Source organism: Schistocerca serialis, chromosome 6 (assembly GCF_023864345.2).
Source record: "Schistocerca serialis cubense isolate TAMUIC-IGC-003099 chromosome 6, iqSchSeri2.2, whole genome shotgun sequence".
NCBI lineage: Eukaryota > Metazoa > Arthropoda > Insecta > Orthoptera > Acrididae > Schistocerca > Schistocerca serialis.
Genome location: NC_064643.1, coordinates 607,055,456 through 607,083,308, shown reverse-complemented (window position 1 = coordinate 607,083,308; position 27,853 = coordinate 607,055,456). Strand labels below are relative to the sequence as shown.

Below are 27,853 nucleotides of genomic sequence, written 5' to 3'. Positions count from 1 at the left end.
GTTAATCAGGTTTTTCCAGTGTTATGTTACATAATTTGCCAAATATTTTTTCTTATGCCTAAAATAAAATTTTGCTTTCTGTTTTTCTCCTTGTTATGTTATAATACTACTGTAAACAAAGATTTGCTATTTTATTCATTGATCAATGTCAGCTGATCATCATCATTTTGCTCCCTTAAGATTTTGCATACTTTCTTCAAAGCACTTTCCTCCTTGAGCTCATTATGACCAATTTGCTTGCTTCATTCCAATCTGCTTGTGGAATTTCTAATTCCCTGCATAACTCAGCATTTCTTCATAGCCCATCTGCTACCAGATTGTCCTTCCCTTGTATGTATTTAATCTCAAGGTCAAACTGCTGAAGGTTCATGTGCCCTAGCAAGTGATGCTCAAACATTTTCATATCAAACACAATAGTCAGTGCCTCTAATTTCAAAATTCCATAATTCTGCTCAGCAAGTGAAGTGAATGACTCAACAATGCAATTGTGTTATGTACCTCTTGGTCCCCTTCTGTTTCACCTGGACCACCTGTACTGCAATCCCATAACTACTTGTGTGAACTGACATGCAAAAGGGGTTCAAAAAATCTGTATGATACAAAAGCAGACTACTCATCATAATGTTCCTTAATTCTCCAAAAGTGGTCTGGCACTCTTTAGTCCAAACCCAAGGGGCTATTCTTCTTCAACAAGTGGAATAAACAAGGTGCATTAAACAATGAATCTATATCAAAGTGGTGGTAGAATTTGAATGAACCAAACATTGACCTGAGATGCTTTTTATTTCTGGGCACTTCAAACTTTTCAGTGACTGATAATTTGAAAAGGTCAGATAATATAACTTCCCTGCTAGTTTCATGGCCCAGGAATTTTGTCTCTTACACACTCAATCTTCTCTAACTTGCACGCGTCCAGTACTAATCTAATATTTCTGTCATGTTTACGCACAATAAGAAAAGGATTCTTTTATTTACTAACTGCTTGCTCAATGACACCCCATGCCAACATAAGTTGAATTTCTTTCTTAACCGCTTGCTTTCTTGAAACATGTATCTGATATGGTTTGTTGAAAAATACCCTGCCCAGATTTAACATTCAAATGGCACTCATACTGTTTAACTTTCTCTGTTTATCAGAAATCTGATTTGTTGTCTTTACCTTTGCCTCTCTCTCTTCTAGTTCCCTACCACATTAGTATCTTGCACATTATTACTGAATTCAGAATCTTCCTCCAAGTATACCTTATTCCTTATTGTTCTAATAGGCAGCTCTCATGCTTCATTATTACTGCCTGTATAATTTCCAATAAAAGGTTCTTTAACTACACGAGAATCAGGTAATGTTAATACTGAGTGGCTCTGGTCAAAATCAATCCTTCCTTGACATATTGTTAAGAAATCTGTGCCAATTAACATCTCAATACTTAAACCAAGCACAGTTAACAAGAATGGTGTATTATTATGTCGCCTTACCAATTTGTATCAAAGCTTCATGCTGTATGGGTCTAGAAACTTTTCCAGGAGCACCAGTTATTCTTAAACCATTCACTTTCATGACAGTTAATTTATTCTTATTAGGAATAGAATCAAAGAACACTTGGGACAAAGCACTAGCTTCACTGCCACTATCAAGAAGACAACACACTATTACTCTTAAGATGTTAGTTTTTATAATAGGGTGAGTTATCTGGTTTTAACAGGTTACTCAATAAAGTCTTCTAATAAATCCTTATTAATCTGTTTCCAGCTAAAGTAGTTTTATTCAGCTGCAAGTACATTCACACTTAGATTCACTGGATCATCAATCTCTTCTGTTCCAACTATCTTTTCCAACCTGTTCACCAATTTTAAATCAAAGCACTTGACAACTTCCCCTACTTTTGTTTGCTGCACATCAGCTAAACTACACTCTACCTTTGAGTGACTGTGTCCCTGCACAAGATTGCTATATATAACACTATTATCGTCATTTAAAGTTTGTGGCAAGTCAATACAGCTAATAGGTTCCTTGACCTAATTATTATTGGTACCCCCTTCATCCATTAATTCCTCCTCTTCAAAACCTTGCAAAACTTCCTCTGCTTCCTGTACCAAAACCTTAGCCTTCATATTGCCATTATTGTAAAAGATGTAAGCCTTTATTTCATCTTCATCCTTATCAGATTTAAACCTGTTAACTTGTTCCTCCCTGTTATCTGTAGTGTTTCCTTTTCCTTCTTGACCCTTTTTTTTTAAAAAAAAAAATGTCCAAAATGCTGTCAACTATATAAGCAGGAGGTTTAGCATATCACTGGTACTGTCTTTTCCCATTTCATCATCCCTGTTATCTATTTGCGTGTGCTGACTGACTGTGGTATGTTTTTTTACTGGCTGTGTTACTGCTTGTACCTTGTGAGCGCCAGTTTCCTCATAGGTGTGACTTACTTTCCCACATGCGACCTGTTGTGGTCATTCGATACAGAATCAGATAGAGTAGTACTTGGCTCTCCATCTTATCTCAATGATAAAATCACTTTACCTTCTAGTCCCATTATAATCATTTCTGTCAGGTGTGACAGCCATTAGACCCACTTTCTAGAGAACTCTCTTACTGACTCACATCCTGGAGCAAACTTTTTACTACTCCAAACACTCTCAAAACATTGTTTTGTTTGTTGTGTGACCAGCACTCATTAAGAACTGCAGTAGTAAATTCGGAAAGAGTTTTGTATCTAGTGAGTGCATCAGTTGACCATCGCAAAGCATCTCCTGACAAATGACTTCTTATGAAAGAATTTTTTCTAATTCTGACTTTGCAATAGGCAAAACATCCTCAAAATCATTCCAGAACTCTAATAGGTGAATTTGTTTGTCTAGATCAAAACATGTAAATTGATGACATCTGATGAAAGCTGCATCAACTGAAGCAACATGTTGTAGAGTAGTATTACAAGAGTTATCAGAGATTACTCAATTTTCTGTGTTAGTAATACTAGTATTTAGTCCCTCTGCTTGTAGTTCTACTGCTTCTGCTCTGTCAGAATTTCACAAAATCCGATTTTATTTTCTTAATATATTTATGACAAGCATGAACTCTAGTAGTTACTTCTTCAAATTGATTACAGCATAGTTTGGATTCATTGCCTACTCTTTCTGACAACCTTCCTTCCATAAGTTCATCTGTGCCTTTGAAATCTTTGCTAATTTTGGCTTTGAAAGTATTATGCAATTTAGTTAGCTGTTCCCCTATTTTTACTTGCAGATCATGGTGGTCAGATTCAATTTTATAATTTAAACTATTCAGTTTTGAGGTCATTCTTTATTACTATCCTGTAGTTCTTTAGTATTAGCTGCAGTCTTACTGTTCAGTTCTTTATTATTATGCTTTAGTTCTTTATGATGTGATTCATGTTTAGCAAACAGTAATTGCATCCAGTTTGGTGTTCTACATTGCCACTTAGCATTACCACTAATTTTAAAGGAGCATGTAGCATTCCCTGACTTGGCTGAATTTCAGAAATATTGAAGTCAGTCTCATTATCTGATAAGTCTACTAATTCTACTTTTTCATTTTTGACCTCAACTTCATTTACCTTGTCATCAGAAAATGGTTCTAACTTTGCATTAACACTGAGCTTTACTCCTGATTCTGGATTTATTACTTTGGCAGAACCATCCTCATTAATTTCAGTTTCTTTCAGTTTCTAAATCTGAGGATTCATCGTCAGAGAGTGGTTCCATCTTAATTTCACATTGTTCTTATCAGTACATTCCATTTTCAATAGCCTGTTGGAAGCAGTTAACAAATATTTTAAATATTCTTGACTTGACTTAATTGCTTGACCTCAACAAGCAATGCCAGCATGGTGTACTGGAAAATGGTATGTGATGCATTGCAATGTAATGCAGGCAGCAGCAGCTCTTTCAGTGAGGATGGCCTACTGTTGTAGCTCCAGGGGAGGTCTTGGCACCAGCGAGCATGTGCAGCAGCTTGTAGGTAGCTTGCAGGTCCACACTGCTCTATGATGACGCACCATCTTCTTCTAACCTCAGCACTGGTGGTAACTGTGATCTAGTGTTGTCTTATTCACCCCTCTGTCACAATCAAAGTTACTGGGGCTAACATTCACAGTTTATCTTCCACTTTTGTGGTGAGCGATTAACTTTGATGATTAGAAGTCAGGGCGAGAGACTTATTTAGTTGGAACTTACTGTAGAGGTCACCTCTGAACTGCTCATAGTGCTGTGTATATTAGGGACATTATTATTATTATTATTATTATTATTATCAGAAATATTACTATGTTTGTGTGTGTGAACTTTTACTGAATATGTTAATCAGATAGAATTCAAAACTTTTACTTATGGTCATAGTTCCTGATCCCGCTGATTAAATAGCTAGTAGGAACATTTACTTTCAGTGGGCACAATGAGAATGTGGACTTGCAGACTGGAAATTATGGTCAGTAGTTTCCAGGCTATTGTAGAAGACTATGATGAACAAATTCAATATTATTAATCCACTGCCCCACAAACAGATTACTTCCTCCCACATCAATCTTGTGAAATGACCATGATAAAAAAATTAGAGATATTATAGCTAATATAGAGGATTACTGTAAGTCATTCTTCCCATGCGCTATTCATGAGTGGAACAGGGAAGGCAACTCTTTGTGACAGGTAGAACATCCACAAGAATGCGTTAGTGTTGTTCATGTTTAGTTTTCTTAACAGATCTGTTAGGATATATGTTGTTGTTGTTGTGGTCTTCAGTCCTGAGACTGGTTTGATGCAGCTCTCCATGCTACTCTATCCTGTGCAAGCTGCTTCATCTCCCAGTAAATACTGCAACCTAAATCCTTCTGAATCTGCTTAGTGTATTCATCTCTTGGTCTCCCTCTACGATTTTTACCCTCCCCGCTGCCCTCCAATACTAAATTGGTGATCCCTTGATGCCTCAGAACATGTCTTACCAACCGATCCCTTCTACTAGTCAAGTTGTGCCACAAATTTCTCTTCTCCCCAATCCTATTCAATACCTCCTCATTAGTTATGTGATCTACCCATCTAATCTTCAGCATTCTTCTGTAGCACCACATTTCAAAAGCTTCTATTCTCTTCTTGTCCAAACTATTTATCGTCTATGTTTCACTTCCATATATGGCTACACTCCATACAAATGCTTTCAGAAACGACTTCCTGACATTTAAATCTATACTTGATGTTAACAAATTTCTCTTCTTCAGAAACGCTTTCCTTCCCGTTGCCAGTCTACATTTTATATCCTCTCTACTTCGACCATCATCAGTTATTTTGCTCCCCAAATAGCAAAACTCCTTTACTACTTTAAGTGTCTCATTTTCTAATCTAATTCCCTCAGCATCACCTGACTTAATTCGACTACATTCCATTATCCTCATTTTACTTTTGTTGATGTTCATCTTATATCCTCCTTTCAAGACACTATCCATTCCGTTCAACTGCTCTTCCAAGTCCTTTGCTGTCTCTGACAGAATTACAATGTCATCGGCAAACCTCAAAGTTTTTATTTCTTCTCCATGGATTTTAATACCTACTCCGAATTTTTCTTTTGTTTCCTTCACTGCTTGCTCAATATACTGATTGAATAACATCGGGGAGAGGCTACAACCCTGTCTCACTCCCTTTCCAATCACTGCTTCCCTTCCATGTCCCTCGACTCTTACAACTGCCATCTGGTTTCTGCACAAGTTGTAAATAGCCTTTCGCTCCCTGTATTTTACCCCTACCACCTTAAGAATTTGAAAGAGAGTATTCCAGTCAACATTGTCAAAAGCTTTCTCTAAGTCCACAAATGCTAGAAACGTAGGTTTGCCTTTCCTTAATCCAGCTTCTAAGATAAGTCATAGGGTCAATATTGCCTCACGTGTTCCTATATTTCTACGGAATCCAAACTGATCTTCCGCGAGGTTGGCTTCTACCAGTTTTTCCATTCATCTGTAAAGAATTCGTGTTAGTATTTTGCAACCGTGACTTATTAAACTGATAGTTCGGTAATTTTCACATCTGTCAACACCTGCTTTCTTTGGGATTGGAATTATTATATTCTTCTTGAAGTCTGAGGGTATTTCGCCTGTTTCATATATCTTGCTCACCAGATGGTAGAGATTTGTCAGGAATGGCTCTCCCAAGGCTGTCAGTAGTTCTAATGGAATGTTGTCTACTCCCGGGGCCTTGTTTCGACTCAGGTCTCTCAGTGCTCTGTCAAACTCTTCACGCAGTATCATATCTCCCATTTCATCTTCATCTACATCCTCTTCCATTTCCATAATATTGTCCTCAAGTACATCGCCCTTCTATAGACCCTCTATATACTCCTTCCACCTTTCTGCTTTCCCTTCTTTGCTTAGAACTGGGTTTCCATCTGAGCTTTTGATATTCATACAAGTGGTTTCTCTTTTCTCCAAAGGTCTCTTTAATTTTCCTGTAGGCAGTATGTATCCTACCCCTAGTGAGATAAGCCTCTACATCCTTACATTTGTCCTCTAGCCATCCCTGCTTAGCCATTTTGCATTTCCTGTCGATCTCATTTGTGGGACGTTTGTATTCCTTTTTGCCTGCTTCATTTACTGCATTTTTATATTTTCTCCTTTGATCAATTGAGTTCAATATTTCTTCTGTTACCCAAGGATTTCTACTAGCCCTCCTCTTTTTACCTACTTTATCCTCTGCTGCCTTCACTACTTCATCCCTCAAAGCTACCCATTCTTCTTCTACTGTATTTCTTTCCCCCATTCCTGTCAATTGTTCCCTTATGCTGTCCTTGAAACTCTGTACAACCTCTGGTTCCTTCAGTTTATCCAGGTCCCATCTCCTTAAATTCCCACCTTTTTGCAGTTTCTTCAGTTTTATATAATGTGTGTGAACATGCCAGACGTTGAGTGGTTAGGTGTAGGACATTGAGCTGTTGTGTACTCTTGTGACCCGTATTATCAGCAGCTAATAATATTTGAAAGGGGCCTCATTGTGGGATCCCATTTGGCTGTTTGGTTGAATCATGCAATTTGCATATTTCTGGGCCTTTTTGATGTGACAGTAGCCCAATGTTGGACTGCATGAGCATGGAGGTGTATTTGTCATCAAGGTTCTGGTTGACCATATCTGACCACCACAAGGGAAGAGCACCATATTGTGCAGTAAGCATATCGCAACATCTGTGCCTGCCATCCAAGAACAAGTAATTGACTCCCTGCACCATTGGTCGGAGACTGCAGCAGCCCGACTAGGGAATTACCTTCCATTGTGTAGACTGCCATTAACACAATACAGACAGCTGTCTTTGGAGTGGTGCCAAGACAGGAAGCATGGAGTGCTGATGAACAGCTCCACATTGCATTCAGCAATGAATCGCAGTTCTGCACTACCCCAGATGACCATTGTCAGTAATTATGGAGGTGACCTGGGGAGAGGTCTCATTCTTCCACTGCTTTGGAGAGGCACAGCGATGTTACTCCTGATATCATGGAGTGGGAGCCATATCGTATGACTTTATATCACAACTGGTGTTGATTGTCAGAATTCTGATGATATAACAGTACGTCAGACACACCTTGCATCATCATGTGTTACCACGTGGTGTCACTTTTCTATGGAACAATACTTGTCCACACGTGGTGCACGTCTCTGTGAACTGTTGGCACGATGTTGAGGTACTATGGCCAGCAAATTCCCCAGATCTGTCTCTTATGAAATGTTTGAGGTGAGCTTGAACGTGAAGTCCATTCCAGCACCAGTGTACAAGGTATAAAGAAGTGTTTACAATAGTTGTGGCCCAGTTTTCCTCAGAAGAGGATAGGGTGACTTTGTGACAGCTTTCCCAACCAAATTATTGCATGCATCAAGGCCAGAGAGCATTCAGTATTGTACTGATAACTGGGTTCATATTGTCAAGTTCTTCATAGATTTGACACAATTTTGTAATCTATGAATGATGCAACGGGTCTCTAAAGAGACTGCCAACACTATGCTTGTGTTCCTCTTCTGGAATATTGCTGCACAGTATATCATCTGTACCAGGTGGGATTGAGGGTGGTCACTGAAAAATTTGAAAGAAGGGCAGCTTGTTTTGTATTATCACAAAATAGGGGAGAGACTGTCATGCATATGACACGCAAATTGGGCTGGCAGTCATTAAAACAAAGGTATTTTTTGCTGCGGCTGCATCTTTTCACAAAACCTCAATCACCAACTTTCTCCTCTGAATGTAAGAAATATTTTGTTGATGCCAGCCTATATAGGGAAAATGATCATTGTAATAAAATAAGAGAAACTGGAGCTTACACAAAAAGATTTAAGTGTTCATTTTCCTTGCTTGCTGTCCAAGAGTGGAATGGTAGAGAAATAACATGAAGGTGGTTTGATGAATCCTCTGGCAGAGACTTAAGTGCAAATTATGGAGTAGTCATATAGATGTTCATGTGGCTCACATACCCTCCCACCCTTTGAAGTTTCATCTAGTTTCCTCTCCCCTTCTGGGTGCTTCCCTTTTCTTGTATCAGGCAGTGTATATTAAAATTGTTTTCTTGGTTGACCATAAAGTGTTAAATCAACGTTATTCATAACTAATATACATATCAGGACCCACCCAGATAGCCATATGTGTTAAAGCACCACTTCTGGAATGGGGAGTGCACTTGCCCCAGATCAAATCCGCCCATGGGTTGGCAACGAGGGCCAGCCTGAAGTGGTTTATGAGGCTGGTACTAAGTTGTGCCTCAGTTACATGATTTACAAACTTTTAGAAGAAAAGTTTTGCTCTCTTTCACATGAATAACATTTTGTGCAGACAGGTGGGATACACATACTGTATGCCAGGAGAGGGGGAGGGGCGGGGGTGGTAACAACTTGTTGACAGGAAGGGCATCTGTCTTGTCTTTAAAGACATATTTGTCTTTAAATATGTCTGCTTGTGTCTGTATATGTGTGGATGGATATGTGTGTGTGTGCGAGTGTATACCCGTCCTTTTTTCCCCCTTAGGTAAGTCTTTCCACTCCCGGGATTGGAATGACTCCTTACCCTCTCCCTAAAACCCACATCTTTTCGTCTTTCCCTCTCCTTCCCTCTTTCCTGATGAGGCAACAGTTTGTTGCGAAAGCTTGAATTTTGTGTGTATCTTTGTGTTTGTTTGTGTGTCTATCGACCTGCCAGCACTTTCGTTTGGTAAGTCACATCATCTTTGTTTTTAGATATATTTTTCCCATGTGGAATGTTTCCCTCTATTATATCAATGAATGTTAAAATACATATGACCTAAAAATATACATATCTACTAGGATGCAGTGTGTCATTATATCATTGCAAGGTTGAAACCATATAATTCTTACCCAAATATGTGAGAGCATTGTCACATTGTACATAAACATTATATTAGCCAGTATCCACATATGAAAAGAGCTTATCACAACTGGTGGACAAATTTATCCCTGTCACATAGCACCAATGCAAAACAGAGTAAAATGAAAATGCCCATGTCAGAGCAGGCAGAACACTGATTGATGTTAGGTGCTCGTGGCAATTTAAGAAAAACTATGTACCACCAGGTGGCATTGCAATTATAATATATTAACTAAAGCAGAAAAATAACTGTGGAAACTATTATGTGACATAGGTATACAAAATGTAATAATAATAATAATAATAATAACTGTAACTAAACAAGTAGAAAAGTCCCAGATAACGACAAAGTGGTAAAATGCCCCTAGAGGGCATAAAATTTTGATGTAGTGTAGTTCAGAATAATGTAACCAACCTAAAGCATTTAAGTATGCAATACAAAAGGATATAAATTCAAATGGCTCTGAGCACTATGGGACTCAACTGCTGAGGTCATTAGTCCCCTAGAACTTAGAACTAGTTAAACCTAACTAACCTAAGGACATCACAAACATCCATGCCCGAGGCAGGATTCGAACCTGCGACCGTAGCGGTCTTGCGGTTCCAGACTGCAGCGCCTTTAACCGCACGGCCACTTCGGCCGGCAAAAGGATATAAAAATGTAAGTAAGTGAGGACTGAACCTAAGACCCATTTGTTTTATCATCAGAATTTCCCATTTGTTTTATCATCAGAATTTAAGATAATGCCATAGGTGATGCAGAAACATGGAATAGACTGCATACCAGCATTCATAAGAACAATGTTCACATAGTGAGTATTATGTAGTTCAAAGGCAGTTGTAAAATTTGTGTATCTTTTAAAAATGACTCATAGTACATAGCCTACCTGAATTACAAGTCTTCACAGCATTCCATTCACCATTACACATATGAGGAATCAGTCCAGGGCATTCCACATCCCCAAAACTTTACTCAAAAGTCCCTCCTGATGTTTCATTGTCCACAGTTGGCAATGGAACATCAGGAGGAAGAATTTCTACTGTTCAACCATAGCCTCTTAGCCCAGAAGTTTTAATTAATGAAGACACTAGCAATGAAAGCCTACATGTTATGATAATGAAGAAGGGCTATGGGTTAATGGAACATATCAGAAATGCTTTCATTTAACAGGTGACATCATTCTTTTTGCCTCTAGTGCAGATAAACTTTAAACAATGAATGAAAAGAATTAATAGAATAAGATTGTCCAGAAAATCAATTATAATAAAACTAGACTGAATAGGGTTTTCCAAATGAAGCTTCTATGTGGATGAAACAAGAAGTTTACGATTAGTATACAAGGTGTACCATCAGCAATGGTCAGTATTCATTCAAAAAAAAAAGTCTAGTTAACACAGGCTCTAAAATGCATACCGTAAGAGTTATGAACACTTATTTACCTCTGATGCTGTGAAACACTCTCTTCTACTGCTCATAGATCTTAAGGTTTGCATTTTAGAGCTCAAGTTTACTAGACAGTTTTTTCTTGTTTTTGTCTATATTACCTCCTCCCAAAATATGGGAAGCAAAGAGCTTGCGGTAGAAGACATTTGTTTCACAAATACTGAAAGTGAAGTAGTACTCACATCTCTTAATGTGTGGATTTTAGAACCCATGTTTACGGGACTTTTTTTGCTTCAAATAATGACTCCTGCCATATCTCTGAATGTTGACCATTCCTCCAGGGACACCCTGTACTTTACCAATTCTAACTTAGCATAATAAAACATAAACTAAGTGTGAGAAAACCTTCCAAAAACTGGGGCAGGTCAGCAGGAAATCGAAAACTGCCTGGAAATTACTAAGTGAATTCAGGAACTGACAGCAGTAAAAGAAATTATTACAATTGTACTGAAAATGAAATGGAAGCAAGTAGGAGATTAGCCAGGTGAATGGATACTAGGTGAGCCAAGGAAAGGCTTTTGTGGATTTCAAAAAACAAGAAAAGATCAAACAGGTAGATAATATTAGGAAACATGGAGGAGCAGTGGGAGTGTCTAAGCTTAAGACCATACTGCATGGAGAAGACAGAAGAAGCACATGAAATAGTTGCGCTACCGATGAAGATAATGATTGACCATATTGTTCACTTAATAGCGTAAACATTAGTTTTACTGTTCTTAGCACTGTTTTAATGTGTATGTTAATATTTCACAGTTGTTGATTGCATTGGAACAAAGTCTGCAAAAATGTACCTTATAGTGTGCTAGAGATTATCTCTGTAGTGCTCTTAAATTTGAATTAAAGTATATGTCGTACTATAGACTTGCTTTGTTTTTCTCCAACAGGGATGGACGAAGCAGATGTGGTGTTTATTGTGCAGCAAATGCTTGTATAGAACAGGTTATACAGCATGGAGAAGTAGACATTTTCCAGGCTGTCAAGACTGTTCGTAGGCATCGTCCTCAACTAGTAGAAAATATGGTAAGGACATAACAATGTATGGTCTGTTGAAACACTTTAAGACTTTGTGAACCAGAATTGGTTGACAGCATTTTATTTAAGCTTACTGGTTTGACTTCGGTATTAAAACTTGTAACCTGTCGCCTACAGTATCACTCAAAAGAATTTTGTAGTTAAACTAGTAGTTTGATATGTATGTTTATCTATACACAAAATCCAAACAAACTGGTTGTCAGACAGAAGATTGCTTGACCTTGCCATAAACACTGTTTTCAAGGGTTTTGTAAGTATTTTGTAAAATGGGAAGAGTGCAACAAACCTAATTACATGAAGCAGGTCTAATTCGAATACTTTTACTTACTTTCAGCTATGCCTAAAAGTAAACAATATCCAGTAGATTTTAGACAAGGTGTCTTAGGAGCACTGAGTCAAGGCCAAACTCAGTCCTTTATCGCAAAGGCGTTTGGCATCTCACAACAGCTTGTGAGTGTCTGTGCCTGTCTTCAGAAAAAAATGGTGATGATAGAGAATAATGCCCAAAGTAAACTGTAAAATCAGAAACACCTTCAACAGCCCTTTGATGAACAGAGAGATCGCATTGTTGAAAAAGAGGTCTACGCATCCCAGTTTCTGAATGCTGGCGCCTATTCAGAACACTACACATGAGGTTGGATTCTTCCTACACGTCAGTCAGGGGACCTGAAGATGGCATAGTGAAACATTGAAACTGGTCACATAAATAAATCGCATTTGAAATATAGATGGCTGAAAGCCAAGAAGAAGATAGTGTCATCTCATACCTGACCCCAAAAAACCAGCCCAGGCAATATATAATAATCTGCAGGTAAAACACAGGGTGAAGGTCCATATTTCAGCAGCTAAACATCACTTAGCAGCTATAGATCCGAATGGCAGGCAAACTTCTCAAAAACTTATGATAGTGCAAAAAATAAGAAGGTCACACTGTAGATTGCTAAGAAGTGCACATTGTGAACCACTGAAGCCTGGTCAAAAATTTTATGGAGTGATGAAAGCAAGTTTAATCTCTTCTCCCCAGATGGGATCCAGCAGGTTCGATAGCCAACAAACTAAAGTAATGACAGAAAGTGCCAAATACCCACCTTGGAGCATGGAGGAGGAAGTTCTGTAGTGTAGGTCTGTTTCTTACAAAATATCAAAATTTGTGGGGTAAGGGATAGTCCAAAGTGTGAGGAAACATTAACAGACCACATGATATGTCACAGAAGATAAAACATGCCTAATAATTGGCAGTTCTGGCTTGAAAGCAATCCAAAGCATACTTCTGGCCATGTGAAGACAGTTCTGAAGCAGCACTCCTGAAAGAAAGGATATTGTGGAGACATGGCTTAGCCACAGCCGGGGGGATGTTTCCAGAATGAGATTTCCACTCTGCAGCAGAGTGTGCGCTGATATGAAACTTCCTGGCATATTAAAACTGTGTGCCGGACCGAGACTCGAACTCGGGACCTTTACCTTTTGCGGGCAAGTGCTCTACCATCTGAGCTACCGAAGCACGACTCACGCCTGGTACTCACAGCTTTACTTTCACATCAGTGCACACTCCGCTGCAGAGTGAAAATTTCATTCTGGAAACCTCCCCCAGGCTGTGGCTAAGCCATGTCTCTGTAATATCCTTTCTTTCAGGAGTGCTAGTTCTACAAGGTTTGCAGGAGAGCTTCTGTAAAGTTTGGAAGGTAGGAGACGAGATACTGGCAGAAGTAAAGCTGTGAGTACCGGGCGTGAGTCATGCTTCGTGCTTCGGTAGCTCAGATGGTAGGGCACTTGCCCGCGAAAGGCAAAGGTCCTGAGTTCGAGTCTCGGTCGGGCACACAGTTTTGATCTGCCAGGAAGTTTCATATCAGCGCACACTCCGCTGCAGAGTGAAAATCTCATTCCAGTTCTGAAGCAGCACAAACTGAAAGTATTCCAATGGCAAAGCCAAAGTCCAGGCTTAAACCCCATAGAACAGTTAGGAGTGAACTGGATAGACTTGTTCACCAACAATACTGCACCAACAAGGAGACTTTCTGCAGAGACTGTGTTAGCAGTGGAAGAAGATTCCTGAGGCACAATTGGCCAAACTCGTGGACTTGCCACTCAGGTGTGCTGCAGCAATGCACACAAAGGGCTGTGCAACCAAGTATTGAGCGAAGAATATCATGGGTCAAGAGTTCATTACTGTTTTACTTCTGTTTGGTTTTAACAAAATATGTTTGAGCCTATGTAATTTGTTCATTGTGTTTTATTATTAATGCAAAGATTAGAATTGTATAAGAAGGGTAAGAAAATTAAATACACATTACAAAGATTTAGTAAATAAGATCTTACAATTAAATTTTCTTCTAAAGAATTCGTTTTCTGAATTTATTATCTGCACAAAATTGAATTATCAACTTCTGTTCTTTCAGTCATGATCTGAGGCCATTCTTGATAATCTTAAATGCATTGAGAATATCATGTATAAAGTTAGGTAGAATAGCTCTGCATGCCATCTCAGTATCAAGCAATGACACAGTGGTGTGGCACGAGCTTTTTTCGTCATTGTGTAATCACATTTAAACCTAGAAGTATTGTCACTATAAAAATCAAACTTTTATCCACCATTCAGGGTCACTTGCTATGTGATTTTATATATTTTTCTTGGAAATGCCAGTTAAATGGCTATCAACAATATTACGAATCAGTTGCCCATATATTTATTAACACCCTGTACAATGTTCCAGTGACTGGAAAAGTAAAAACACAACTGGAGCGAAGCGATACCCCGTGAATCCAGAGGAATGGACATGTCCATGTCCTGGAGGGGGAAGGCACAGAATTTTATGTCCATAATTGTACTGCATGGACGCTAAAGGTATATAATAAAATTCTGATGATGACTGAGTGAGTGAGAATAAGCATTTTTCACTATCCATAATAATAAAAATATTTTAGTTACGTTACCCAAGAAAATTGACGTATCTGAAGTCATAGACAAAGAATAATTTACTTATAGGTCTCACCCTTCATTGAGATCATAAGGATGGTTGACAAAGCTCAGAGCATGCCACTGGTGGTGGTTGTTGAATATTGTTGGAGTAATAAGCTGAAATGGTCATTTATTAATCAATGGAAAGTCCAAGTTTGAATATCAACAATATTATGAAGAGGGTAGATTGCTACTTGCTATAAAGGTGACACACTGAGTTGCAGACAGGGATGCCAAAAAGTATGTTACATATAAGCTTTCGGCAAAAGCTTTCTTTAGAAAAGAAAAACACTTGCACATTGACACAAGCAAGCACACCTCATATACCCAAGATTGCTGTCTCCAGCCACATTGGCCAGAATGCAACAAAAGCTTGTTGAATGGTAGCATCAGTCTAGAGAGGGCATGGGGAAGGGAGAAAGGGATAGCAGAGTATGGATGAGGGAAGAAGAATTGACACTTTTGAATGTTGGGCTCCATAAGGTTCCCTTTCTGTGCAGCGACCGTGGAATATAAAATTATAAAGAATGTAGCAACCAGTCGCGTAAACATAATTTATTTATCTTGTTGCAAATCAATTTCGACTGAAATCAGTCATCATCGGTGCATTTTTCTAACCAATACATGCCATAGGTAGAAGTACTGTCCTTGACTTCTTGACAGAAATCTGCCAAGGACAGTACTTCTACTTATGGCATGTATTGGTTAGAAAAATGCACTGATGATGACTGATATCAGCCAAAATCGATTTGCAACAAGATAAATAAATTATGTTTCCACAACTGGTATTTATATTCTTTATAATTTTAAGAAATTAAACACTCTAGCGGAGATTGCAGGGAGTAGAGTTGGCAAACTGAGGCTGCCAGGTGCAAGGTTTGGTGACTGGGAGGGGGGGGGGGGAGTTGTTTGTGGTGTAAAGGGACCAAACTGCAGGGTCATCAGTACCTTGTGGTGGAGGGAGAGGCAAGGAAAAATATAAATGGAAAGGAGAGGAGTAGAAAAAGGGAAAAGACTGACAGGTGCGTTAGCTGAGAGCATCAGACAATTAAGATAGGGGGAGGCAAATAGTGAGGAGGTAACAGGATAGAGGGTGCAGAAACAGTTGCGTAGAGTGTGTGGGGCAGAAGGTACAGGAGTTGACTGTAAAATGATGCTGGGATTATTGCAGGAGCAAAAAACGTATTTTAAGGGTAACTCCTATCTGCGTGACTCTGGCAAGCTGATGGTGGAGGTGAGGATGCAGATGGCTTGGGTTTTGAAGCAGACTTTGAAATCGAGCACATTGTGTCGTAGTATTGCCCACTTTGCTCTTGAGCATTCTTCCCGGCAGACAGCTTGTTGGTAGTCATACCAATATAGAAAACTGAGAAATGATTGCAGCAGAGCTGGTATATGACATGGCTGCTTAAACAGGTGACCTGACCTCTGATGGGGTAAGATAAGCCTGTGAATGGACTAGAATATGAAGTGCTGGGTGGGTGATTGGACAGGTCTTGCACTGGGTTTCCACAAGGATATGATCACTGTGGCAAGGGGATGGGATTGGAAGTGGCATAGGGATGGGTTAGGATGTTTTGAAGACTGGATGGGCAATGGAACTCCACTTTAAGAGGGGTGGGGAAGATCTTGGGTAGAATACACCTAATTTGAGGCAGTGATGGCAGATAATCATTAATCATACCTGGAAATTAGGGAAATTCTACCCAAGATCCTTCCCGCCTTTCCTGAAGTTATCGCCCACCCAGCCTATACAATATCCTAGTTTATCCCTATGCCACCCCCAGTCCCAACCCCTTACCACAGGGATCATATTCCTGTAAAAGACCAAAGTGCAAGACCTGCCAATCCATCTACCCAGCACTTCCTATTCCAGTACTGTCACAAGCTTCTCTTACCCCATCAGAGACCACACCAGCTGTGAAAACAGACATGTCATAAACCAGCTCTGCTGCAATCATTGCTCAGCATTTTGTATTGGTATGTCTACCAACCAGCTGTCTGCCAGGAAGAAAGGCCTAGGACATAACATGCTTGATTTCAAAGGCTTGTTCACAATCCAAGCCATCTGCATCCTCCTTTCCACCATCAGCTTTCCTGAGCTGTGCAGATGGGAGTTACCCTTAAAACACATTTTTCAATCCTGAAATTGCCCCCACCTCAACCTACCATCCCAACACCTTCCACCCAACTGTTTCTGCCCCCTCTGTCCTCTCTCTTCCTCCTGATTCACATCCCCTCACCCTCACTATAGATTGTTCTCTGCCAGCGCACCCACCGGTCTTTTCTGCTTCTCTAATCTTGTTCTCCCACACCTCTTTTTCACCTCCCCTCCCCCAATCTTTCTCCCACAGCTTCCTGACATTGTACCTCGTGGCCTTGTTCTGCCATCTCTAGTCCCTGCACACTGTGCCAGGCTGCACTGATTCCTCTTCTCCCACCTGTACCCTGCTATCCCTTCCCCTCTCCACTTCAGATTATCTCTCCCAATTGATGCATTTCAAATTGCTTTCTGGTCAGAGCAGCTAGAGGTAGCAGTCATGTGCTTTTTCTTGCCTCTGTGTGTGTGTGTGTGTGTGTGTGTGTGTGTGTGTGTGAGTGAGTGTGTGTGTGTGTGTGTTTCTTCTTTTGAAGAAGGTTTTGGCTGACAGCTTAGTTTGTAATAGTCATTTCTTTGTGCTTCTCTGCAACTCAGTGAGTCACCTGTACAATGAGTGATGATAGACCCTTTTCATAATTGTTGATATTCCAACCTAGACTTTCAGTTGTTTGATTAAACAACTATGTCAGCCTATAACTCCCAATAAGGTTTGACCACCATCAGTGACACACTCTATGCTTCGTCAACCCTCAGTTTTGTGCCTCCCTCACTTCTGGTCACTGGAAGTTTATACAAGGGGTTAACGAATATATGGGAAACTCCTGGAAATGGGCAGAGGACTTGAAAGGAAGCGAAAATGTTCATATGTACATACAGTCAATGTGGTTTCATTTTTTTTTGTTACATGTTTGCTTCATATGTGTGTTCTTGTTTTCAGATTTCCATCTTGGTTCTACAGATATTTTTGTTTCTTGATGCATAAATGATCTCTAACACAAGCACCTAAATGCCACTTCATAGAATGTCTTACTCGCTCGCATATTCCAAGCATCTGCTAAAATCCTTCCTGAACATGCTGGTGAAGAATGGCAATATTCGTAATAGGTCTTCAGTGCAGTGTGTCCTTTAAATCCCCTCCAAAATAAAACTCCTGTGATTGAGATTAGATGATGGATCATGCCAAGATGTTGCTGTCTCAGGAATTATCCATTTATTAGGGACATGCTGATTTAAAATTGTGCTTGTGTGCGGAGCAAAATGAGATGGTGCCATATTGTGAACCACTCATTCTGTAGTGCAACATCTCCCCGCAAAACATTTAATGTTCCATTAAAAATACACTGTGTGATGCTCCAATCAGTGTTCTGTGGGGAAAAAAAGGAGGGTCAATTACTCTGTCTCCAATTATGCCATCTGATACATTAGTGCTAAACTATTGTTGATGTCTTGTTTCCAAACTCCAAAAGGATTCTCATCCATCCATACTGGGGTGTAACATTGCACACCTCATACATGTCACTCAGCTTTGTCTGTGTGTGTGTGTGTGTGTGTGTGTGTGTGTGTGTGTGTGTGTGTGTCAGCTTTATCTTCCAACTAATTTTCGATTAACATTCTTCAAATTAATTGCTGTTGTGGACCTTCTATGCAGTATGATTAAACCATGCTGTGTGACCTCTCCTTGACAGTTGGGGATGGGTGCTGAAAGAGAACTCCAATCTATTTAAGCAACTGAAATGATGTAATCAGATTTGTGATAACACCTCTGCATTATAACAGCAAAATTTCCACTGTACTCTTATTTTTACGATGGCAGATGATGCAGATTGCTCATGAGTTGCATCTCACAGCAGACTGTAATGTGAATATACATGTTTTGACATTCGAGAGCAAAATGACAAAATGACAGATGTCAAGTATGATTTTCAACTGTTTAGTCATTTACATTCTTACCAGTGTCCCCTTCCTGCGTGACTTGCAAGGTACCATCAAGCTACAATGCCAAAGTATAAGCAAGCCTACCAAGCAGGTGGATATGTGCAATCACTATCATGCCTTGTCAATGTCCATAGCTGGAGGCATTCGCACCCCATCTGCATCTAAAAATAGCATGTTAAGCAAAAGTGTGCACAATGAATTCCCTCGCCCTTAAAAACTACCTAAACTTCATTTTTCAGTTCCCACAAACATCTTTGGTCAATCTAAGAGGATGGAAGTGTAACTTATTATTCCATAGAATCCCATATTACACTGCAGAGCCCCTCACTGAGAATGACAGATGTCAGGTAATCCAGTTTAGTTAACTAACATCTCATAACATTAAAAAATGTACTCTTTCAATAACAGTAGGTTTTTTCTTCATTTCACTTAACATTATTTCCAGTCCTTAAAGTCCATTTAGAGAGCATCCAATCTTATTTTTGAAAATAAATCTTCATACGTAATTCAGCTTGTTTGGACAAAGAATAGAATTACACGTAATGTACTTTGTTCAAAAAATTTGTTTATGCCATATTCCTTCATTCAGTACATTCCGTAATGCAGTAAACGATTTTTCCATTTTCGGTTTTATTGATATTGGTCCCTTTCTATGAGATTGATATGTAAATCTCCCCCCCCCCTTCCCGTTCCATGTAGAATATGAGAAATAACTGAACTGTTTAATCAGGTTGTATCATAACTGCCTTTCTCTTTCACTCATGAATTATTTCGTATGAGAGCATAAGTTACACCAGTTTATTTTAAAAAATGTTTAGCTTTAAATTTACCATAAGGTATCAGTGCTGACATTTTCATTTACACCACTTTCTACAAGTTCATTTCTCAGATCTGTGGTAAGTCAAATTTGTGACGAAATGTGTATGCAAAGAATCATCAGTGCCCTATTTTGGCAAACACCCTGACACTGACTAAGTCACTCTACAGCATCTTATATCTGTAAAAGCTGTGGTTACACCTGTATTGTGGGTAGATACTATGTAAATCCCTTATTATCTTTTCAATGTTATTGTCCCTCTATTCACCCCTCTACAAAAAAAGAGGTGTGGGTCATTCATTCTGGGCATCCACCTGACCCCTGGCATTGACCATTCATTCCAAGGGTCTACCTACCTTCTACCTCTCCAGTACTACACTAAATTGGATACACCCTATCTTAAATCTTTTAACATCATGCACGGCTTCTAACCCTTACCTTTAAACCCCCCAATGACAAAGTATCCCCATAATGTATTAACTCTATCCAGTCACTCCAATATGTATTTCCTGACTCCTCCTTTTATAACTTCTACTTGTGCTTCTTGCTGTATTATAAATTACCTTCCCATAAATACTATTTGTTAATTAATTGTTCACCCAGGATCTACCCACAACCGATGGATTATATGATTTATCTTCCTTTATTATCAAAGCAATCACATTCTGCCTGCACCAAAAACCATGCAAAAGTTTAGTTTGCAATAAGTGATAATATACTCTATTCTTCATTTCTTTTGACAAGTTCTTGCACTTCATATTATTATATTCTCAAGTTCTGTTGAAAATAATTCTGAATTTTCTCTTAAAAGATAAGACACATTTACTTAATACCTAGTTAGTCCCTTGACTGTATGACCAGAGATGTAATACATTACTTTAGTCTTTTTCTTGATTTTTCAAATCATTTATTCACTAGCACTCCCTCTTCAAAGATAACTTGAGTGTTCTGTATTACTTTCATTCCTCATTTTTTGGAAACCTCATTAGTGTTCTTTCTCCAGAGAAAATAACATGCTCAGCTACAGCAGCCATAATTTGCTTGCCAAACTATCTCTGTTTTTTCACTTACATGTTAGTGTGTGATACTACCCATCACTTAAAAAATAGTCTCCATTCCCATCCAATTCCCCATTCTTTGTGACATGGCTAACCTGTATTTCCATAAAACAGGTTGTCTGTGTCAGTTTACTACATAATTGTTTCATTGGTGAATGTGTGTTACTGCTCCAAGCTATTATGTATTAGTAGGTTCTAATTACCATGAAGTTCTCTGTGGAAAAGAAGTGTTTCAGCAATAGAAACATGTGAATGTGGAAGGAGGAACAACACATTACATACTCGTGTCAGAGAATTAAGAAAAATGAAAACTAAGGATGGGTTTGCTAGGATCAAACAAAGAAAGAAGATACATCCTCAAAGATGAATTCTCACTGATGGGTTCTTCATTAAGACACCAGAGGATGTAGTGTGGTCAGCATTACCCTGCATAATGGTCTTATGCTTGTTTCAGCCATACAGACTCCAAAAATTGATGCTAACATACCCCTGCGGTATTTATTTATTCATCTATTGTATCCCAGACCACTTTTACAAAATCTTTAAGGTTACAGTAAAGAGAAAACATAAAGCAATACAATACACGGCAGTGAGAGAAGTGAAGATCAAATAAAGTAAAATACAGAAACACAGAAAACACTGTTCATTTAAAAGAGATGGTATGATTCTGTCTGGAATTACAATCTTTATATCCCATGCGAAGCCTAGTACATTGCAGCTTGTCATTGTCTGTTACTAGGTCCTGTATCATGCAAGGTTCATCCAATTTCCTGCAGACTAGTAGGTGTTATGGTCTTGCAGTTCTCCAGATTCACAGAGCTGGTCTGTACTAATAGAGCCCCATTTCTTCAGGTGTACTTTGCATCATGATACATCCATTCTTAATCTATTCAAGGCTTTCCACATCATGTATGAAAGTTTGAAGCCAACTGTAGGTTCTACCCTGGAGCTATTTCCTGGTCTTCCTGGTTCCAGTTTCACCACAATTCTCATCGTGCTTTAGGCGGTGAAGGGGTTGGATCAGTTGTCTGTAGAAAACACTGTGTTGATTTTTTTTATTTATTTTTTTATTTTATTTTATTTCTTAGTGGGGTTGTTCCAGACATTGGATGCCAGGGTTCTGTTTCTTGTTTTTGTTTCTCGATTTCAGCTGTTTTTCTCCTTCTGATGTCTAGAGGGGCTTTGCCCATAAGTTGGTACTGCTGGTTTGTGGGAGTTGGGCGGAGGCAGCCTGTTATGATGCATCCTGTCTCATTCAGAACCATATTTACTTGTTTTGCATGGGTGGATTTTTATCATACAGGTACTGTGTTCTCTGCTGAGGAGAAACATAACACTAGAGCTGACTTACGGAGAACTGTGGGTTGTCTCCCCATCTACTATTTGTAAGCTTGTGGGTGACATTGTTCCTGACACTCACTTTCATCTTTGTGTCCAAAAAGTGATCCCTGAAGATGAGAGCGTGGTCAAGTTTGACTCCAAGATATTCTGGTGTGTCGCAATGAGAGAGGTGCTGTCTCCTCCATGTTATGTTGAGTTTTCTCCTGGCCTCTGTACTGTGCTGGTGAAAAGCACAGACTTGGGTTTTTGCTGGGTTTGGCTTGAGATTGTTATTGTCGTAGTAGTCAGATACATTCTCAAGCACTGTTCTCAGTTTTCTTTCCACCTCTTCAAATGTTTTGCCCTGAGCAGCAATGACTGTATCATCTGTGTAGATGAAGGAGCGAGCATCTGTACTAATTGACTGGTTACTGGTGTATACATTGCACATCAGTGGGGCAAGGATACTATCTTGGGGTAGTCCATTTTTCTGAGTCTGCTGTTAGCTCCTCTTTGTCTGCAGCAGGCACTGGTTGAATTGCACCAGTCAATAATCCTTTGTGGGTTATATATTTGATATTAACTTATTATGGTTAATGATGATAATAAAAACTGTACCTGTCATTTGTTTCCATTCATAGCCATCTTCTATGTGCTGTGTGAGGTTCAAAATTTGTTCACAGTGTGACCTTCCTGGGTGGAACCCTGCTTGCTCTTTAATAATATTCTGGTCTACATGTATGGAGATGCGGTTGAGTCGTTCTTTCTAGGACTTAATGGATCTGGCAGAAGAGGGAAATGGTCAAAAATTTTTGGGATCTGTGTGGTTCTCTCCATGTTTTGATATAGCTACTATATTTGTCTTCTGCCAGATCTTGGGGCTTTTCATGTCAAGGACCCATTTGTTCGTCATAGCTAATAACCACTGTCGGTAGCAGGTATGAACATTTTTATTTGCTCTGGGCATAGATCATCTAGTCCAGCAGCAGCAGCTTTACTATTCTTCATTAGAGAGATGGAGTCTTCTAATTCTTCCAGGGTAATGGTTGTGCCTAGATCAGCGGTCATCAAACTGCAGCCCGAATCAAGTCTCGTAGCGATCAGAGTCTGTGTTATGAATTTTGAGACGGAAGTAACATGGATTTGTGAATGCACGTTATAGAGACAGTCATCTTCAAATGTGATACTTGCGTGCAGCAAGGAACATTATATTAAAGATCTTATCATACAGTGCAATGAGTAGAAGAAAACTGACATTCAAATCATATGTCATATTGTCTCATATTGAATAATGCTTTAAAACAAAAGTACCATTACTTTTATTAACCAATTAACCAGCCGTTCACACAGACAACACAAGACTTAGTTATGCAAAGCTGTGCTACGACTTTGGGGTCGCTGAGGGTGCAACAATCTGAAATAGAGAACAATTGACACGAAGTGGTCTGAATGGTGCTGATTTTTAACGATCACTACATGGGGGCCAGCTGCCAACTTATCACACCATGACCACAACTAATCTACCGAAAGATTGCAACATACCAATTTGCATAGCTTACCAATTAATAATAAGATTGGTACATATGTGGCCCAAGGTGTCATCCCTCAATTTTAATACTGGCTCTTGAGCAAAAAGCTTTGACAACCACTGGCCTAGATGGTCTTCTCATTGAGTGACTCTCTAAAGCTTCTTTCTTGTATGTTTGCTGTTGTTTTTGCCATTGAGTAGGAGCTGATGTGCTATTTGATTTGGTGTGACCTTACATGGATTCCGAGTGTTAGTTGGTGGGTTATTATTGATGTTTTTAAGAAATTGCCAGGCCTTTCAGCTATTATGTTTCATATTTAGATTTGTGATTAAGTTACATCATTTTGCTCTTCTCGAGTCTAATATGGCCTGTAGGAGTTTTTGTCCCGCCACACTTGTTTCTTCTGAACATGGGTTTCTCTCAAAAAGCTATAGGTAATGTTCCAGGAGAACCTTTGAGTTTCATGTTTGTTTTGGGGATCACGTTTAGGTTCTGCACCTCTTTGTCAAGTTCTTCAGTGAATTTGTCCCACTAGGAACATTTAAAATTAAAGCACCTTTTGAATTGGGTGGTTGCTTGTTTAACAACTTCTTCTACCAGACATATTATGGCTTAATGTTGTGTACATGGGAGGGGTTCCTGCATCCTTCCTGGTTTGATGTGCAATGTGTTCACTGTTGAAGATGTTATCAGGATAGTATCTGTGGTTTCACCTGCTGCTGTTAAAGGAAGATGGAAGTTTGGTATTCTGAATTAATTTCAGTCCAGTTGAGTCTGCCCAGCTTTCAAGATCCTCTCTGGTTTTGTCTGTGTACCTGTACTTTCAGGCTGAGCTAAGGCAGCTGAAATCACCCATTACTAATTTTGTTGGTTGTAACTCAAAGTTTGACAGTTCATTGAATCTGGCCTCTCTTTTCAGTGAATTTGTACAGGATTGTATCTCTACAGTCAAGATTTCAATGTCTTCTTGGGATGTCAGTTCTGCACATATAATGTCTAATTCAGTTTTGGCAAAGAGTGTGCTGCCGTATTACCTATGTGGTCTTTCAGTTACTAATTCCATTCCGTGGATCTTTGGTCTCCTATTGTTGGGGCCACTGTGGGTCTCTTGAACTAGTAAGGGATCACAGTTGTGTCTTTTTCATGCTTCAGTGAGTAATACCTCTTTTCCATATGAGAGCCCTTCAATGTTCATGGATATCATCGAAGTTGACTTTGATAAAAGCCATTTGGTGGTGTCTTGATGTTGAAAGAATTTGCCATTAAGCAAAAACCTAATGTTGCCCAGGGTACGCCCGGTTACTGTCATGATCTTCGAGGAGGCTCCTTTCATATGGTGAGCATGAAGGTATGGAGTGACAACACATTTGTAATTCATTCAGCTGTCTTCCTTACAAGTAAGTTATTCTGTTGCCACTCTCTCTGCCATCCTCCATGATAATGCATCATAGTGTAGGATAATTAATATGTCATGTATATGCCTATCCTGTGTCATTATATACCATAACAGTTATGGGATGGGTTGTGTTCATATGAGAGGTGTCCACTAAGCAAGTTTAACTACTTTATTAAAAAAAATACACACAGTTTATGATGTTGAAATAATTTTATTGACATTGTTCAGTGCTTCTGTTACTTTTCTACATAGTTGCCATTTATTTCCTAGCATTTTTGGTAATATGACACAAGTTTTTCAAATCAGTGTTGCACGAGGTCAGGTCCTGTATTATATCCTGTACCTGTAACTAGCTGTTCACTGTTGATGTGACTTCATCATCAGTGTTGACGTGATTACTTCCAAGATGACCTTCGAGCTTGGGGAACATGTGAAAATCACTTCGGGCAACATTAGGTGAATATGGAGAATGTGGGAACACTTTAGTTGGATCTTCTGACCTCTACCTGGGTCATTCAAGCTGTGTGAAAATGAACGTTGTCATGAAGGAAGATAACTTTGTGAATCAAAAATCCATGACATTTTCTTGTGATGACTGCTTGTGTACTCCACAAGATGAGCACAGATCCTGACCTGGTACAACACTGGTTTGGAAAAACTCGTGTCACGGTACAAAAAATGCTTGAAAAAACATAGCACCCATGTAGAAAAGTAGTAGAAGTATTGTATAATGTCAATAAAGTTATTTCTACATGATTAACTGTGTGTAATGTTTTATTGGATGCCCTTCATATTTCCTTATCCATTTCTTATATCAATGAGAGAACTATTTTAAGTCTTCCTGTAGTGGGACGTGACTAGTCTAACATTGTGGAAGATAGATTTAGGTTACACAGCACGGGATGGAAAGGGTAGAAGAAACTGTTCGAGAGGAAATGAAATGTGAAATACTGAAACAGTTAATTCGGATATGTGGTGGCTGTCAATCTGCTGAATCTTCAAAGGTCACAGATTCCTCTGGGGATTTGAATTTCCATAATATGTCGGTATTAAATAAGCATTTCCCTTGATCCACTCTGGGATCTACAAGAAACAAAGCTTTAAAAAAAATTGCTTGTCTCTTTCTGTATATTTAAATTATAATAATACAATGTAATCAGTACACTCCAGGCACTTTTGAGTCTATATGAGGGCCATTAATACTTCCATCTTCCTAGCCGAAAGAGTCATACAACTTCAACAGTGATAGGAATATGCTCATTCGTATTTAAACAATGTTACTAGATTCTGAATTGGCTACTCAGATCCAGGGAAATGAGTCCTTAAAACTACACAAAATGAACTATTAATAAAATGAGTCTCAGTTTGGGGCTGTTTACAGCTCACCTAACTGGGTGCACAGCAGTCTGCATTCCACATAGGCTAGGTAATGTACCGATGATCCTCTGCATATTCACCTCGTAGCCAGCTGACCAGCTGCTGCACTTGAAAGAGGAGCTGAACTGTTTTTGTGCTCACCATCTGCTGCAGGGATGCCATTGGAGATCACTGCTGCAACTGTAGTCTTGAAATTACCACACAGAATTCTCCCATGTCACCAGTGAGAGTCTTCTTCACAGATGTGCCAAATGTTACTTAACTCTTTAACTGCTCTGAACGTGTTAACGTGCGTGTCTTTGCACCTGTCCCTGTGTGCTCTGAAAGTGTTTATGCGGGCCACCAGTCCTCTTAACTGGTACTCTGAACATTCATAGTACCAGTTAAGGAGGACTGGTGGCACGCGTAAACACGTTCAGAGCACACAGGGAGAGGTACAAAGGTGCGTGCGTTAACATGTCCAGAGCAGTTAAAGGGTTAAGCACGCAAATATCTGTCGCTGTTGACCCTGTTGCTGTGCTCAACTAACCTCCTTCACCCAACTCTTTATAATAGTTAACACTTCTTCAGTCTCCAGTATCCTAAAATAATTTCATGAACGTTTTCTTCTTTTAGCACCTCTAATTCACATCCGGCACTGTAAAATGATGTGTATCCATGATGGTTGGTTATGGTGTGATACACTCCATACGCAGTCTGTCATCCGATTGCATGTGTGTCAACTTTACCTTCCAAATAATTTTCAGTTGCTGTTCTCAAAGTTAAGTGCTGTAGTAGATTTTGTTACACTGTGACACTAAACCATGCCATGTGACTGCTTCTCCTTTGCAGTTATGGTGGGTACTGAAAAAGAGCTCTGATATATTTAAGCTACTGAAATGATGTAATCAGTTTGCAACATTGCTTCTCTGTGATAACATTAACATTTCCACTGTACATGTACTTTTACAGTGACAGGTGATGCAAATTGCTCATAAGTTGCAACTCATAATAGATCATATCATGTATGTGTAAGATGCTTTGACATTCGATAGCGAAATGACAGAATGACAGTTCTCCAATATGATCTTCAGCTGTTTGGTAATTTACACTCTTGTCAGCATCCCCTTTTCTCTGAGACACCCAAGGCTCTCCCAAGCCTCAATGCCAAAGCATAAGTGAGCTGCCCTAGCAGATGGAGACATGCAGTCACCTTGAACATTGTCAATGTCTGGAGCTGAAGGCTTTTGTACTCCATGTGTGTATAATATGTTAAGCAAAAATGCATCTGGTGGAATCCCCACACAAATCTATCTATACTACATTTTCAGTTTACACAAACATCTTTCATGGTCTTAAGGGGATACAAGTGTAACATGTTATTCCATAGAATCCCCTATTACCCGACAATACATGACTGTTGTGAAAATTCTGTGGTCTGTTCCTGGTAAACTGTGGTTCAACAATGAATAGTATAGCAAACAGAAGGTGTTGATGCTGAGCACACATCTCCAGTAACCAAGAAGAGAAAGCTTCTCTGGATTGAAAATCTGTCTC

General features: G+C 39.3%; 1 protein-coding gene across 1 annotated transcript in view; it reads left to right on the top strand.

The window, feature by feature from the left end:
* Window positions 1–27,853, top strand: part of LOC126484643 (receptor-type tyrosine-protein phosphatase kappa) — a 707,160-nt gene that overhangs the window by 658,055 nt on the left and 21,252 nt on the right. Inside the window, exon 14 of the mRNA XM_050108233.1 lies at window positions 11,681–11,816. Coding sequence (XP_049964190.1) covers window positions 11,681–11,816 — 136 coding nt within the window. The remainder of the gene's footprint in view (window positions 1–11,680; window positions 11,817–27,853) is intronic.